Source organism: Taudactylus pleione, unplaced genomic scaffold (assembly GCF_031769625.1).
Source record: "Taudactylus pleione unplaced genomic scaffold, aTauple2 ptg000040l, whole genome shotgun sequence".
In the NCBI taxonomy this organism is placed as follows: Eukaryota; Metazoa; Chordata; class Amphibia; order Anura; family Myobatrachidae; genus Taudactylus; species Taudactylus pleione.
In genome coordinates this window covers 24,406,230-24,423,500 of record NW_028284442.1, presented here as the reverse complement: position 1 = coordinate 24,423,500, position 17,271 = coordinate 24,406,230, and the positions used below count along the sequence as shown (strand labels likewise).

Here is a 17,271-nt window from a genome sequence, read left to right as displayed (position 1 = left end):
AAGATTGCAGCCACCTGTTATCATCAGGAGTGTTTTTTTCGCATTTCACGAGTATCACAAAGAATTAATTGGTGACAATTTTGTCATAATACTATCTACAGAAAGAATCTAAAATTTGTGCGCCAGTATTTCTATATCTCTATGTAAATATATATATATATATATATATTTATATATTGGTAACAAATATTAAGGCATGATAAAAAGGTTGTGACCTTTTTCAGGTATTAGTATGTGCATAAAAAGTGCATCAATAGCATACAGATGTGAATGAGCCCTAACACACTGTGGCATGTGAAACACTAAGTACAGTGTCAGTGCTACATATGTGTTCTAGGATTTGAATCCTGGTAATCTCCTTTGCTGAAAATGCTTTGAGTGAATAAGTCTTTCAAGCTTCTAAGTAGCTACTTATACAGCATGCACTGTGTTTCACCCATAGTCCTGAAAAGACTACAGTGACACGGCCTCACACAATACTCAGCACCCCCTGTAACAACCACTGGATTTCCACAGCTACCAACCATCCTATCCCCATCCTTTGTGATCACCTGGCACCTGCACTAGGTCACACACAGTAATCCCTCTCACCTAGGTCACAATTGATTTTCATAATGTCAACCATATTATTTTAAATAAATTCAATGGTGAAATATTTTTTGTTGTATAGTTCGTTTTTAAGGTTGCTGCGTTACTTTGTCATCAGCACTATAAATTGCATGAAAAGAGGAGATATTAATGAGATGATCTCAGCTTGACAATTCTGGTGTTCCCAGCCCCATAGCTCCAAAAATTTTAAACAGTTTCACAGCAATTCTCGTGGTGACTGCTGCAAACTGACGCTACATTCTACACTTATTTGCATGCAGTATTATCATGGAAAAGGTCTTAAAACTGACTGCTGTATGTTATTACGGAGCTTCTCTAGCCGCAAAAACATGGTGTGCTCTTATACCCGTGTGAAATCAGCCCAAGGTTAGTAGCACATAAAGCTGGTGTATTTTAGCCCTAGGATCTGGCACTACATGCTGCATTTAGTTTGTAGTGTAAGTGCTGACTGCCTGGGAGAATATCACTGATACTGTAAGGCACGTATTCAATTCTCTGCCATGTGCAGTTGCGGCGTGTGGCTGCGCACATCGTGCTAGAATGTGGTACCTTAACATTGACAATTTTCTTCTATGGGGTACGAAAGAAAATTGGCAATGATGGTGGTTATGAAGTGACCGATGATGGTGGTTATGATCTGACCGACTTCGTGACCATTGTCTGCAATTGTGTCACCCCAGAGAATTCTCAGCCAGTTTGCAGGACTGTATTACCTCAGAGCAAATAAAATGTCCAAAGCCCAAGGGACATGTATTAATAGTGGTTTCTAATAGCTCCTGTACTGACACTAAGATGGATGTCTAGTTTGGCATGCTTTCGCTTATTCTGTTTGTTAATATACATTCATACAACAATGAGCAAATTGATATGTATCCATTTTTGTCTAGGATTTAGGTCAGGTAATTGTGGATACAATTTGGTGAATATGAAAATTGGTGGATTTGTTTATTCTACCAGTACTAATAACTAATCTTTAAAAATGTATATGTCAAATCTGGAAGGTAGCAGTATTGCAAATGCTGTCTCTGATCCAAAGTTCAGTTCATGTCCCTCAGTAAAATTAATATATTTAAACGGAAGAAAAAAATATTATTAATGATGACAATAATAATAATAATATTTATTATTTATTTATTACCAGTTATTTATATAGCACACACATATTCCGCAGCGCTTTACAGAGAATATTTTGTCCATTCACATCCGTCCCTGCCCCAGTGGAGCTTACAATCTATATTCCCTACCACATGCTCACACACACACATACACACTAGGGGTAATTTTGTAAGGAGCCAATTAACCTACCAGTATATTTTTGGAGTGTGGGAGGAAACTGGAGCACCTGGAGGAAACCCACGCAAGCACAGGGAGAGTATACAAACTCCACACAGGGCCATAGTGGGTATCGAACCCTTGACCTCAGAGCTGTGAGGCAGTAATGCTAACCATTATACTGTCTAATAAATAATTCCATGTTCATACAATATTTAACAAAAAAAACAGGAAACTTCTGGGTGTCCTTTTCAGCCAAACAAAATGGCCTCAATTTTTGAGACACCAGTTTTCCCTTTTACTAGGTTAATCTTGAAAAAAAATATATACTTTACACTTTTGGTAAAACGCGTTGGTTCCTCTTACGAATTTTCTAGTGTCATTGTTTATAAACTAAACTACCATATTATTAACCTTGCTGAACCGTATGAAAAGATTGCGATTGTACAGATAATCTGTTACAGTAAAACAAATTGCACACAAAACATCTTATATTTTGCAGTATCTCAATATATATTTTAATGTTAAAATGTTAAAACATAACTATTGTTTTTAAGATTGCCATTTCCTAGTATTTTACATTTGACTAATTAAAAATACAGTCACGCATTAGTTATGTTTCATGTCTATCCAGTATTAAACCTGACAACTACTCATTTGCTCAAACAAGCTAAACAGGCCACGCATACAAACCTTAGTCATTTAAGATAGAAATGTGTCTGATTTATTTAGTAGTGTCAGCATACGGGAATGAACGTGAGTGAGACGGAGCATGAAAAATGATGTTTGCAGAATTTTTCACATTACTCCACAGTACAACACTGTCAGAATCCTAGAAAAATACACCAACGAGAATACTATACAGTATATAAAAGAATTGAATGAACTTTGGGCCTGATTCAGACCCGTTCGCTAGATGCGGCCGCTCGCTCCCAGCGTATGCAAATTCAGCTAAAAGACGTCAAGAAAGGCGATCGCACGGCAAGGCATAAGCACGCCCACTATGTCTTGCCGAGTGATCACTTTGTGTTTATAGACGCCCACATGCCTGTCTTTAGCCGCCCACTAGCGTAATTCATCTCCGGGAAGTATATACAACTATCGGTACATCGGGAACCATCGGATCAGACTGCAGCGCTTGTGGTTGAGCACTGCGAGCAGTTCTGTGTAAAAATCAACCAGGTGATGTGTACTATAACGCTGCCTGTTAATTATGCACACCTCTGAAACGGCTTTGAAACACTCAGGCACGCCTGCTTTTGCAACTCCACTCCCCCATTACTACTGCCCTGCCCCTGTTACCATCCACAAATGGCCTCTCCTGTTACTCATTTCACTGGGCTGTCTTTGCTGGGCGAGCGAGCGCTACCCGATCGCTCAAACTAGTTAGCATATTATTATTTACAAATGCCACCTTCTACAAGTGATGCCACACAGTAATGCCCTATACAAATGATGCCACACGGTAATGCCTACTACAAGTGATGCCACACAGTAATGCCCTCTATAAAATCTGTAGTACAAATTATGCCACCCAGTATTAATGAGTCTTACACATTATGCCACATAGTAATGCCTCTTATTATTATTCGTTTTTTATATAGTTCACACACATTCCGCAGTTCTTTACAGAGAATATTTGGCCATTCACATCAGTCCCTGCCCCAGTGGAGCTTACAATCTATATTCCATACCACGTGCTCACACACATACACTAGGGTTATTTTTTGTTGGGGGCCAATTAACCTACCTGTATATTTCTGGAGTGTGGGAGGAAACCGGAGCACCCGGAGAAAACCCACACATAACATTATGCCCCACAGTAAACCCCCCCCTTGTGTCCCTCCAGCAGCCTCAGTCTCATCTCCATGTATATTTGATGACCTGCCTGGCATGCATCCAAAAAGACAGAGCAGTGTGCTCCAATTGGCTCACAGACAGTGCCAGATTCGCAATAATGACGGCGCGGTGCCGCTTACATTCCATCCATGTAATCAGCTGGCAGCCCAGCACCATATCTTCTGGTGGGTAGCTCAGTGCTTGAAGTGCTCGTATACCATACCATGGTATACCGGCACACTTTGAGCACTGATTTGCACATCATTGTACATGTAAAAGAAAGGCCTCAGGGAAAACAGTTATAGGACAAAATTTACTAAGCGGCAGGTTCAAACCCCGGCGGTTTTGCTATCCGCAGATTTACTAAGGCCAAAACCGTTACAAAACCGACAAACTGTCACCAAACCCCCAGGGATTAGAACCCGCCGTCAAACCGCCACCAAGCCGTCGGAGTTTAGAACCCGCAGCTTAGTAAATTTTGCCCATAGTGTGAAATTCCAGGGTAAGGACCAGCTAAATTCATTATTTATCTTTTATTAATACAGCGCCACAATGGTTCCTTAGTACAAGGGAACAGCAAAATTATGTATATTAGACAGATGGTGACTATTTTTTAAATTTTCAAATATACATACTAAATATAATTATATAGTAACAACCTGCAGTTAACAGTATTATGTAGTGGAGAGAATTTTAGAGGGGGCCCTGCTTATCATATTTCATATTCTAGACAGCATATTTGCAGACACAAAGGGGTCAATGCAATTAGGAGCGAGTTTACAAAAGTGAGTTTGTTTCATGAAACTCACATACATCGCACGAATGCGCACACTCCAGAAATGTGAGATCCAATTAGAAATGTAAATTTGCGGTAGTCGCGGTGAGGGGTCACGACTTTCTACAACATGCAATCTGGCAGAAGTGCATGAAAAAGTGACCCCAAAAAAGTGACAACTGAGGCTGTTAGTGGCGTAAGGAGAGTATTGAACGTTTTTAAAAGGTGTCAAATGGCTGATTTTTGTTCTTTTTAGTAATGGTAGAAAAATGACAGCAAGCGTTGTTCATCAACTTAGTCTTTCCAGTATTTGGGTACACTAAAATGTCTGTATAATAGTTTTTTCAGTATTTTTGTACAAGTTTGTAAAAAGTTGAAATAAACTTTTACCTCTCATCTAAAAGTTTGAAAACCCCTCTACCATCAATACAACACCTCCACACACCTGTCCCAAATAATTTACACCTCCACCCACCTGTTCCAAATTATTTATACCTCCACATACCTGTCCCAAATCATTTACACCTCCACATTCCTGTCCCACACCATTTACACCTCCACATTCCTGTCCCACATCATTTAAACCTCCGTGTACCTGTCTAACATCGTTTATACCTCCACATACCTGTACCAAATAATTTACACCTCCACTCACCTGTCCCAAATAATTTACACCTCCACATACGTGTCCCACACCATTTACACCACCACATTCTTTCACCACATAATTTACACCTCCACATACCTGTCCCACATCTTTTACACCTCCACATACCTGTCCCACATGATTTACACCATAACATACCTGTCCCCACATCATTTACACACCCACATTCCTGCCACACATCATTTACACCTCCACATACCTGTCCCACATCATTTACACCTCCACATTCCTGCCCCACATCATTTACACCTCCACATACCTGCCCCACATCATTTACACCTCCACATACCTGTCCCACATCATTTACACCTCCACATACCTGTCCCCACATCATTTACACCTCCACATACCTATCCCACATCATTTTCACCTCCACATACCTGCCCCACATCATTTACACCTCCACATTCCTGCCCCACATCATTTACACCTCCACATACCTGTTCCACATCATTTACACCTCCACATACCTGTCCCCCCATCATTTACACCTCCACGTGCCTGCCCCACATCATTTACACCTCCACATACCTGCCCCACATCATTTACACCTCCACATTCCTGCCCACATCATTTACACGTCCACATACCTGTCCCCACATCATTTACACCTCCACATTCCTGCCCCACATCATTTACACCTCCACATACCTGTCCCACATCATTTACACCTCCACATAACTGTCCCCCCATCATTTACACCTCCACATACCTGCCCCACATCATTTACACCTCCACATACCTGCCCCACATCATTTACACATCCACATTCCTGCCCCACATCATTTACACCTCCACATACCTGTCCCCACATCATTTACACCTCCACATTCCTGCCCCACATCATTTATACCTCCACATACCTGCCCCACATCATTTATACCTCCACATACCTGTCCCTACATCATTTACATCTCCACATTCCTGCCGAGCAGTATGTACACCTCCACATACCTGTCCCCACATCATTTACATCTCCACATTCCTGCCCCACATCATTTACACCTCCACATACCTGTCCCCACATCATTTACACCTCCACATACCTGTCCCACATCATTTACACCTTACATACCTGTCCCACATCATTTACACCTCCACATACCTCTGACATCATTTACACCTCCACATACCTGTCCCACATCATTTAAGCTATTATTGAGCTTTTTAAAGAAATTCACCTGAAAACTGACATGTTTATTGGCCCTTCCAAGCACAAGATTATTGGTGTGCCAGAGGTTCTGCATTGTATCCTGACATTTTACCTTAATACAGATTTTTCCTACATTTTCACCTGCAAAGGAGGATGCGCACCAAAAAATGCTAATTTCCTCTGAAAAATGAATGCGAGTTTTGAATTGGTTGGTAAATGTCATTTGCAGTGCAAGTTCGCCGTGAGAACGGCTCGGAGGTCCCAACTCAGTCCTAATAGAATTGACCCCACAGATAGAGAAGGGGCAGAGAAGTTGCATGCAGGCAGCCACGCTGGGCCCTGGTAAAAGGGAGCGTGGTCTAATCGTGCCGGGTGTGGCCACGCCCCCTTAGGTTAAAAATAAAGTTTAGCAGCGCATAGGAGACTGCTGTGGCTGCTTCAGTCTCCCAGTGCTGCCCAGCACACAGCAGCGTGTGCTGGGCTGCTGTGATTAAGAGGGGGGGAGCGGTGCAGGACCCGGGCCCTCGCCGGGCGCCTTCAGCAAGCCCGGGCCCTGGTAATTAGTACCTGCTCCCCAGTACCTGGATGCAGGGGCTGGAATGTTAGGAGAAAGGGTGATATGTGTGAATGAAAAAAATGGGTTTTAACTTTTAAGGGCATGTCTAATAGCTGGGAGGATAGATAAAAGTCTGATAGAGCATGGGAGGGTGTTCAATATGTTTGGTGCACATGGGAGAAATCCTGAAGGTGGAAGTGATTATTAGGGAGGAGGAAGATTGTCATTGGTAGGGTGGAGTGGGCGGGAGTGAGTGTGTGTGTGTAAATGCGGTTTGAGATGTAGGGGGAAGAAGAGAGGATGAGTGCTTTGTAGGTGAGTAATAGGAGTTTAAACGATTCTCTATAGGACAGGGAGCAAGGGATATTACTGGTAAAGGAGGGCAGCAGAGGTGGAGCGGCGAAAGGGGAAATGAGATGGGCAGCATTGTTGAGGATGGATCGAAGAGTGGTGGTGTAGGCAGGCCCGCCAAGAGCTGCGGCAGGCCTGGGTAACAGGGGGCGTGTCCTAATCACGGGAGGCGTGGCCACGCCCCCTTCCCACTGGGGAGGGGGGGCGCTCTGAACCCCCTCAGCTCAAAGCCAGGGGGGGCGCGATCAGTGTGATCGCTCCCCCCCACAGGCATAGGAGACTGCTGTGGCTGCTGCTCAGCAGCCACGAGCAGTCTTCCACTGCAGCTCAGCACACGCTGTGTGCTGGGCTGCTGTGAGGGAGGGGGGGATGGCGCCGGACCCGGGCCCCTCAGGAAGGCCGGGCCCGGGTAATCTGTACCCGCTCCCCCCCCTCTCGGCGCCCCTGGGTGTGGGAGTTAGGTAGGCCAATGAGTAATAACAGTAGTCAAGAGAGTTACTTTAATGTTTAACTAGGAGTGCTCCTGTAAAGTCTACACTTTTGACTTAGTACTAATTGTTCATGAAGCTGATGCAAAAGCCCAAATTTACCTTAGTCTCTCAATATTACTCACACTTGCAAAACCTGAATGCAATCTTTGTGTTGCATAATCTCCTAATAGTGTTTTCCAGCTCTCTCCTCAGATGCCCCTAACAGATTTCACCCTAAATGACATCTATACTTTAAACATCATTATTGATGACCAGGCCTATATGCACATTTTGGTGATATGTCCATTTCAGTTTGTATTACCTTTCTTTTTTTGGTTATTTATGGGAGCAAATGACAATCGACTATTTGCTGCCAAACACTGGAAAATGTATGAAAATGGGTTTAACCAATTTGTCAAACGTTGTCTGTTTTCCAGTGTTTGGGAGCAAATGGTCAGTTCTCATTCATTAATACATAGGCCCCTTAGAATCAAACTGGAATCACCTGAAAATGCAGACCAGAAAGGTCAGGTCATGGCTAGATGCAAAAGCTAATCTCAGGACCTCCTGTCACACTTTCTAAGCACTTGGATCCAGCTTTCAACACTCAAAGAGTCGCCGTTCACATTTCAAGGTTCATCGAGAGAGTTATGCTGGGTACACACAGGGCCTGATTCAGAGCCTCTCGCACTGACAGAGCGCTCGCTCTGAATCAGGGCCGGGCTTTTTTATTTTTGGAGCGGCCTTTCGGCCGCTCGCATAGCTGTGGGTGACCACCCACAGCTATAGCGAGCGGCCATGATGATGGACACGATGGTCAAGACCATCGCGACCATCAGGCTTGCGACGAGACCCTTGTGGTAGGTCTTGTTCATCGCAAGCCCCAGAGAGCTTTCGGCTCTAACAGAGCTGGAAGTTCTCCACTGACATCACTTGTGATGTCAGTGGGGCCGCCCCCAAACGGCAGGCGTTCTCATGGCAACGCCTCCGTTTGGGCAGCCACCCCCCCGGCCCGCCCACCAAAGGGGGCGAGCTGTCACTCAACATCGACAGCTCGCCCCCTTTGGTGCGAGACCCGTCGCGAGCCGGCTCCGTCGTGCGCATGTGCTGTGGGTCACCATCGACCCGGTTGCGAGCACTCAGTGCTCGCGACTGGGTCTGAATCAGGCCCACTGGCCGATATATTGGCCGATCAATTGATCGGCCAATATATCGTGCCCCCATCGGCCAGTGTGTACAGACAATATGTCTGTGAACGACGTCCAAGGAAGGACAGCCAGTGATCCAGAGACAGGGTAATGGGAGCCCAAGGCTCATTGTTGTGCGTGGGGAGGGAAGGCTAGCCTCGTCCGATTTCACAGAAGAGCTACTAAGCTTGCAAGCAGGGCCCTCTTAACTTTATGTCTGTCTGTTACTACCCAGTTTTCTTCTATTAATCAATTGTAAAGCGCAACGTGCTATGCTATATAAGAAACTGTTAATAAATAAATAATACTGTAGCACAAATTACTGACAAAGTTAATGCTAGTTATGATATAAATTTGTCAGAACACACAGTGCATCCTAGCTTACTGCGTATGGGGCGGCGTAGCCATAGACTAGACCAGTCAGAATGCCCATACTGACCGCTGTCCACCGCTGAACGCGCCTACAATGGGCATGTGAGCGCGAGAACTGGACAATAGAGTAATGGAACAAGGTGGCCTGATCTGATGAATCACCTTTTTTTGACAACATGTGAATGGCCTGTAAGTCACTGGTTTCTTGTTCACTTATCTGTCTATGTACTTTGTAAGCTGCTGCGTAACACTTGTGGTGCTATAAATAAAGGATAATAATAATAATAATAATAAATAGCCGGGTGCATGTGCATTGTTTACCTGGGGAAGGAATGGCACCAGGATGCAGATGCACTAATACAGAGGCAGTGTGATGGTCTGGGCAATGTTTTACTGGGAAACCTTGGGTCCTGGCATTCATGTGGATGTTGCTTTGACGACACTTGCCACCTACCATGGCACACATTGCAAACCATGGCAACGGTATTCCCTGATGGCAGTGGCCTCTTGCAGAAGGATAATGCACACTGCCACACTACAAAACTTGTTCAGGAATGGTTTGAGGAACATGACAAAGAGTGCAAGGTACCACAGGACACCTACAGAGGCAGGGGTTGGCTGGCAACTTTCAGCCTGGGGGGGAACCAAAAGCAAGTGACCCGGCTTTCTACCAGCGTATGCAACAGATAAAATGGGTGTGCAAAAAGTGTTGCAGGGTGTGGTTTGCCTACTGATATATATGAAAAATTGTTATGATAAAGAGCTATAAAGAAATACATCACCTTCCAGACCAATCTGACTGAGGTGAGACTATACTGATAACTGATTACAGTGGTACACACAGGGGGGATTTCTGAGAACCCAGAACCCCCCCCCCCTCCCCGATGGGTCAAAAATATTTTTTTTGCAAAAATGGAGGTAACTTTTCTTAGCAAATCATGACTATCGCTATCACTTTGCTTCCAAATTCAACATTTGCATGTAAACTCCATACTGCGTTTGCCTGGCCTCTACGGTACATTTTTCAAAAAAGTAGCCCATGGGCTGCTATGGGCTAAAGGCATCTTTAGATGGCGTTAGTTGGTGGGGTCAACCATTCTGGAGCTTGGTAAATCTGATTTGCATAGAAGCCCTCATAGAAATCAATGTGGGATGCTTTTGCGGTTGAAAATGGAGGGACCACGCCAGATATCAGAGATATCTGCTGCGGTTTCTCTTTGTTACATTTATGGGATACTTAGATTTTGCGGGATCCTCTGAAAATGTCTGTTTTCGGGAGATTTACTAAATATGCCCTAGGCCTATAGACTCATATGAGTCACTCATTACTAGTTTCTGTAACTAGCATATATTTAAATTAGGGATGTGCAGGCTCGGATAGGTTCGAGTTTGCACGTGGAGTTCGGATTTTTCCCTCCAAAAAAACGGAACTCAGAACGAGGCAAAACGTCATCTTACATGGACGAACATCATCATTCCTGGTCTTTTGTCCAGGAATGATGATGTTCGTCCATGTAAGATGACGTTTTGCCTCGTTCTGAGTTCCGTTTTTTTGGAGGGAAAAATCCGAACTCCACGTGCAAACTCGAACCTATCCGAGCCTGCACATCCCTAATTTAAATATTAATAAATATGGGAGCCTCTTATTAATTATTTTATTTAGGGGTGGGCTCATGGGGGGGGCACTGGATTGCATGGACACTAGGGGCCTGATTCAGACCCGGTCTCTAAGCTGCGCTCGCTCGCTGCCAAAAGGGGACGGGTATGCAAATCCCGCGATCGCACTGTCTGGCTTAAGGACGCCCTCTATGTCTTAGAGGACGACGGCAGTAAGCGTACGCAGGAGTATAAAGCCGCCCACCTTTTTCTCTTAGCACACGTCATCTCCAGGAAGTGTCTGATTAATCGGTTAACATCGAGACACACCGGAGCTGCACGCAGCACTTGAGATAGCCCGTACCAATGGCAAATGCAGGATTTCTAGAGGGGGGTTTCCAAATGCTTGATTTTAGAGCGAATGTGGCCAGTCCATGAAGAGGTCAGAATTAGTACTTAACCAGCTTTAATAAGCATCATACAAAGTGTACTGTGTGTCATAATTCCATCATATACAGGACCAGTGATCACAGTAAGCCATTAGATGTGGCAGTAGGCTATCCTGTCTGAGCTGAATGTATTTATTTTAGATGTGGGCACTATTCCAGACTATTGGAACAAGTCCAGGAGCCTGGAGGAGCAGCAGAAGAACCTAGCACTGCCCTGGACGTACAGTATGTACATATTGGGCTTTATAGCAGTGCATCTCTAACAGTGCATGTTTTCCAGATCTTCTAGTTGGTGCACAGATTATTTATAACATGTTAAAAGATCAACAGGTGGTGCTAATTACTTCATTTGTGATACTGAGAAGAACATGCAGCACTAGTAAAATTCTATTATATAACTATTTCTATTGTTTTCATGGTGTGGGCTGGGGAGGTGGGTTTCCAGGCAGCCAGAAACCCCCCCTGCGTTTGCCTATGCCTACCCCACTGCAAGCACTGCGATCAGTTCAAGCTAAAATACAACCAAGTGGTGTGTTCAATTACGCTACTTTGCTAATTATGCACACCCATTAAACTCAGTTTTGATGCTCAGACACGCCAGCGTTCACACATCCACTCCCCCGTTCACAAGCACCTTCCCGTCACCACACACAAACGGCGCTATCTGTCACTCAAAGTAGCGGCCAGTCTGTGTACTACGAGCACACGATTCCTGGCCGCAGTGACTGGTTCGCGCATGCGTACTTTGACGAATGCGCAGATGTGCGATAATCACCCCTAGCGAGCGTTCACAGCTTAGCAACCGGGTCTGAATCAGGCCCTAGGTACAATGTGTCCATGTCACTTATATATTCCCAGTTACTGCACTGGACTTGCTTGCCTGCTAACTGTTTAGCCTTGGCCCTCAGGCAAGCTGTCAGCTGTGCGAGTCTGTCACTCACTCAACGCAGTCGCACAGCAGAGACACCATTCCCTGTTTAACCACATTCCCCATATGCACCAAGCAAAACTTCTGGAGCTTGGACCTGATAGACAACGCCACCTACGGGCTTCTTTTTGGAGAATTCCTCGGGAAGTGACAATGAGAGTTTTGTGCAGGTTACTCACACAGAATAAAGAGCAATAATGCTCCCTTTTGCAGCTATGTTTACACATGAATAAAAATGACACGATTTAGTTGACAGTGGGCCTGATTCATTGCGGATCGTAACTGCGATTACGCATGCAGTCTGACTGCGAATGTCTAATCCACTGCGATCGCTATGCTGTTGCAGAACTACACAGGGATTCCAACCTTACCTTAAACACATCCGTAATGTTTAGTAAAAAGGCAAAGCCATCGGTAACATCGAGTACCATCGCAGCCTCACGCACTCTTGCACAAGTTCTGACCTTACTCAGGAATTGCTAACCTCAATGCACGTTATGAGCACTCTGCGTAAGCTGCATATGGCATCGCAGTGGATAATTTATGCATGCCCCATGCAACGGCGTTCAAATGCACTGGCACGCCTGCGTTTTGCCTACCCCCCCCGTCACTACCCATAAAGAGCACTTCCTGTCAATCACTCTGCGATGGGTATGCGTAGTCTCTGCGATCACAGTGGCTATTTTGTGCACGCGCTCTGCGATGCCTACGCATGCGCAGAACGCAATAATCGGATGATTGCGTGCATATTAGCAGTTGCAATCCTTTCTGAATCAGGCCCAGTATCCCCTTGGGGATCGGAAATAAAAATTTGCACTAACATGTTTTGGCCATCTGGAGCAGAATGTATGGAAACACTTATTGCAAACAAATGTTGTGGCTGCACATTTACTAGCACAAAACTATGTCAGATATTCTAGATTTAGGGGCATATGTATCAAATCTTGATGTGAGATAAAATTCTGAAATATATATCACAAACCAATCAGCTCCAAACTATCATTTCTTAAACACAGCCTGCAAAATGTAAGTTAGAAGCTGATTGGTTGGTGTCATATATATCTCACAATTTTATCTCACATCAAGCCTTGATACATATGCCCCTTAATATGATTAAAGTGAATAAACATGGGAATTGCATGTTGCAGGTATATGTGAGATGTGACATGACATGTCTCCCCCACTTTCTGTTGCTGACAATCAAAAATTAGTTGTTTTTTTTTAAATATATTTTTATTGAAGCATCACATCACATTACATGCATCCAAAATACCAATGCAGATTTGAACCATATAAATCGATAAACAATTCCATATCTGCAATTGCTTGTACAGTAGTAGCATAAATAATCTTTAACAACATGAATACACCTTGTTTACATGTTGCAAACACACATTGGGCAATCAGTTGATATTAGTATATGTTTTTAAACAGAAAACAGCAGATCCCTTTTACAAGAGATAGGAGGTATCCGAAATCCACATGAGACGCAGTATCTCAAGAAGTGTGCTTATCAAGTACTATAAAGTACTATGGGGGGATCCCCGAGCAGAATTCTAGTCTCATACCATTCCGTATTTTTGAAAGTCCCTAATCCGTAATTGAAAGTCTACTGGAAGAGTGGGTACATAGTTCTCCCAAGAATCAAAGAAATTTTGAAGCTAACTTCTCTTTATCTAAAGTCGTTTGCAACCAATCCATCTGGAACACATTAAACAGTTGACCCTCTGACTATGAATAATTAAAAAAATTGCCCACTCCACAGTAAAAGGCATATAATTCACTAGATGTTCCATCGAATAACGCCTAATTTGTAACCAAAAACTCCGCTATAAATGACATGTCTAAAAGCAATGAAGCTGGACTGCTTCTGGAGTGTGACATCAGCGACATACTCTACAGTTTTTGGAGTTACCCTGTGGAAACAACCCGGCGGTTGGAATCCCGACAGTGGCAGCCCGGCAGAGGAGGTCAAAGGTAAGTATATACTAACCTATTTATACCCCCTAACCCTCCCTTTGGGGTGCCTAACCCTAATCCCCCCTCTAAGTGCCTAAACCTAAGTCCCCCCGGTGGGTGCCTAACCCTAAGTTCCCCCCGGGGGTGCCTAATGCTAACCCCCCCTTCTCCTAGCCTAAAACTAACCTCCAGGGGGGGTTCCCTAATGCTAAAGCTGGCCACACACTAGACCAACTTACAACCAACCAGCCAACTTGTTGATTGGTTGGAATGAAAACGTATGGGAGTAACTGATGATCAGCAATGTGCTCCTAAATGCCAGAAAACAGATGAAAATGGTCGGTCAGACAAGTTTGTTAAATGTTTGATCTAAACTATTTGTTCAAACAACAGTTTTTGTCCATTTTCAGCGTTTGGGAGCAATTTGCTGATTGTATTCCTTACCAGATTTTCATTCCAACCAATCAACTAGTTGGCTGGTTGGACAGACAATCTTTAGATGTGTGGCCAGCTTAAGTCCCCCCCAGAAACCCTAAACCTAACCCTCCCCCCCCAGCGGCTATCCGTGCTCGGCGTCCCTTCAATTGGTATTCCGGGCGTCGGCCTCCCGGCGTATGTCTAATGACAGGCGTCAGGATATCGACGCCTGTCTTTAGACCCGGGATATGACAGTCGGGAAGCCGGTTGTCGGGATTAGGTCCGCCTGCTTCCCGACTGCATACCGTTAAAAGGTAACCTTCCTCACCTGTGTCCTTTGCAGCAGTGCGCATGCTGAAGTCAGGTCACGCGTGCACATAAACAATGCCTGGTAGGTCCCGGCAGTGTAAAATTCCGCTGCTAATTAGCAACGAGTTCATGTCATGGGGAGGCTGCTTTCAGTGGAGCTGTCCCAGCACTGGAGCGATATTAATTTGCTCTGGTATCCATTGCAAGAACATCCGGCAGGTGAATTCTTAATTATTGTAGGCCTATCAGCCCCAGACAATGAGTAGGCCCCTTAATGAGTTAGCATACTTTGTGGCCTATTTATTAAACTAGGAATTAGTCAATACTTTGAAAACGAATGCTGAAATTTAGAGTATCGGGCCATTTATGAAGGGGGAGCTGGAGTGGATAACGGAGATACTTGCTGCGGTCTCGTCTTAACAATCGCAGCAGTAGTCACCCTAGCATTTATGTCTGAGCCTTGTTTAACAGGCTGCAAATATCTAAGCTTGGCAAATGAGGAATTATTGCAGATGGCGTTAGCCAATCTATAAGCTACACTAAAATATTTTTTTCAGAATTACCTTTTATTATTCATAAAATGATTCTAATCCATCTATTGGTTGATTTAGTCAGCTGCGAGGCGCTCACCAGGCGAATGAGTGCTCGTATACGCATAGGGCTGTGTACAAAAATCTGCAAGTCTGAGAGGGCAGATGGTGAGTTGATGTGCTGTTGGTGGCATTTATACGCCATTGTAACGGTATATTGAGCCACTTGCTCCAAATTAAATTGACACCATGTTTATTCCTTATTTTTGGGCTGTTTTGGAAGAGGAGCATGTGAAGTGCAAAAAATACTCCCAAACATTATAATAAAGTTCGGTTAACATGTGAACATAGGATTTTGCAATTTACCAAGATGGATAGTAGTGCATGGTTGTGATAAACTCAGATGCACCAAGCCAGATAGGCACCTCTACCTGGTAGTACTACCCACACAAGCAAAGTGTCCCTGGTATTTATTTTAAGATGATAGTCACCAGTGTACCACAGGCTGTGTCTGGACCCTAGTGTAGGGTATCCTAGGACAGGAAAAGGTGCTGCTTAGGCGTTGGGAAATATCTGATTTACTGGTGTTTGTCCAAAGGTATTAAAGTAACGTGCAGAACATAAAGTCAATCACAGATGAAGTATCATGTGCATCATCATTGCTCTAATGTCACAACGTCACCTTACACGCTCCTTATACAACATAACGTTATAAAACAGTGAGTACCGGATTGGCGCGCTCCCGCCACGTGACCACATTGTGTAACGATTCCCCACGTTACACAAGATGCTATATCTTATCGCCGATTTCTGTACAGTGCATAATAACTTGGCCGAGGTGACAGAACGACATCTGTCCACGGCGGGGAAGAGATAATAAAGGCTGTTACTGTATGAGACTATGGGGAAGGCTGGGAGGAGTGCAATGACCGAAGAAGAGAGCCTCAATAGGGGCGCTCCCAGTTCGGGAGGGGGATGTCACCATGGGGATGAGACAGGCGGAGGGGAGGGGGTGAGAGAGGCACGGCCAATCACAGGGCGCGGACCGGGGTGTTTGTTGGTAGTTCCATCAGGAAAGTTACACAAGGTTCGAAAAGAGAACGTGGAGGAGTCAGTTATCGTGTTCTGTACAGAGAGAGAGAGAGAGAGAGAGAGAGAGAGAGAGCTCCCGGTCACTGTGAGGTGGCAGCTGTGCACTTACACACTGCCCGCCCGTCCGCGCCCATCAGTGTGCCCTGCACTGCTTTCTCATCACCGGGGCTTCTCCTCCAGCTTCCTTCTGCGGCTTCTCTTCCCATGGAGCTGCTGGACACCGGGGTTCTCATCACCGGAGTCTCCTTTGCCGGCTTTCGCCTCCTGAACGGAGAACTTCAGGGACTGATCCCCGCTCCGAGCTCCGCACTCCGTAACCCCTGGAAATGGAGGAACATCTGGACGTCGTTTATCCACAGTCTGCTCACCGGGAGCTGGGCATTGCTGGGGTGAGAGATGGGCATTGCTGGGGTGACAGACGGGCATTGGGTCTGCCACAGCCTGCTCACCGGGAGCTGGGCATTGCTGGGGTGAGAGATGGGCATTGCTGGGATGACAGACGGGCATTGGGTCTGCCACAGCCTGCTCACCGGGAGCTGGGCATTGCTGGGGTGAGAGATGGGCATTGTTGGGATGACAGACGGGCATTGGGTCTGCCACAGCCTGCTCACCGGGAGCTGGAGTGAGAGATGGGCATTGCTGGGGTGAGAGATGGGCATTGGGTCTGCCAGCTGCAGGTATCATTTATTTTAGACAACCTATAGATATCTGGGAACTTGATTTTATTAATACTTTTTTTG

At 45.0% G+C, this 17,271-nt stretch overlaps 1 protein-coding gene across 1 annotated transcript in view; it reads left to right on the top strand.

Annotated features, from left to right (window-relative positions):
* The first annotated feature begins 16,526 nt into the window (after positions 1 to 16,526).
* TLCD2 (TLC domain containing 2) overlaps positions 16,527 to 17,271 on the top strand; it is a 61,362-nt gene continuing 60,617 nt past the window's right edge. The window contains exon 1 of the mRNA XM_088453849.1: positions 16,527 to 16,920. Coding sequence (XP_088309975.1) covers positions 16,736 to 16,920 — 185 coding nt within the window. The 5' untranslated portion in view covers positions 16,527 to 16,735. The remainder of the gene's footprint in view (positions 16,921 to 17,271) is intronic.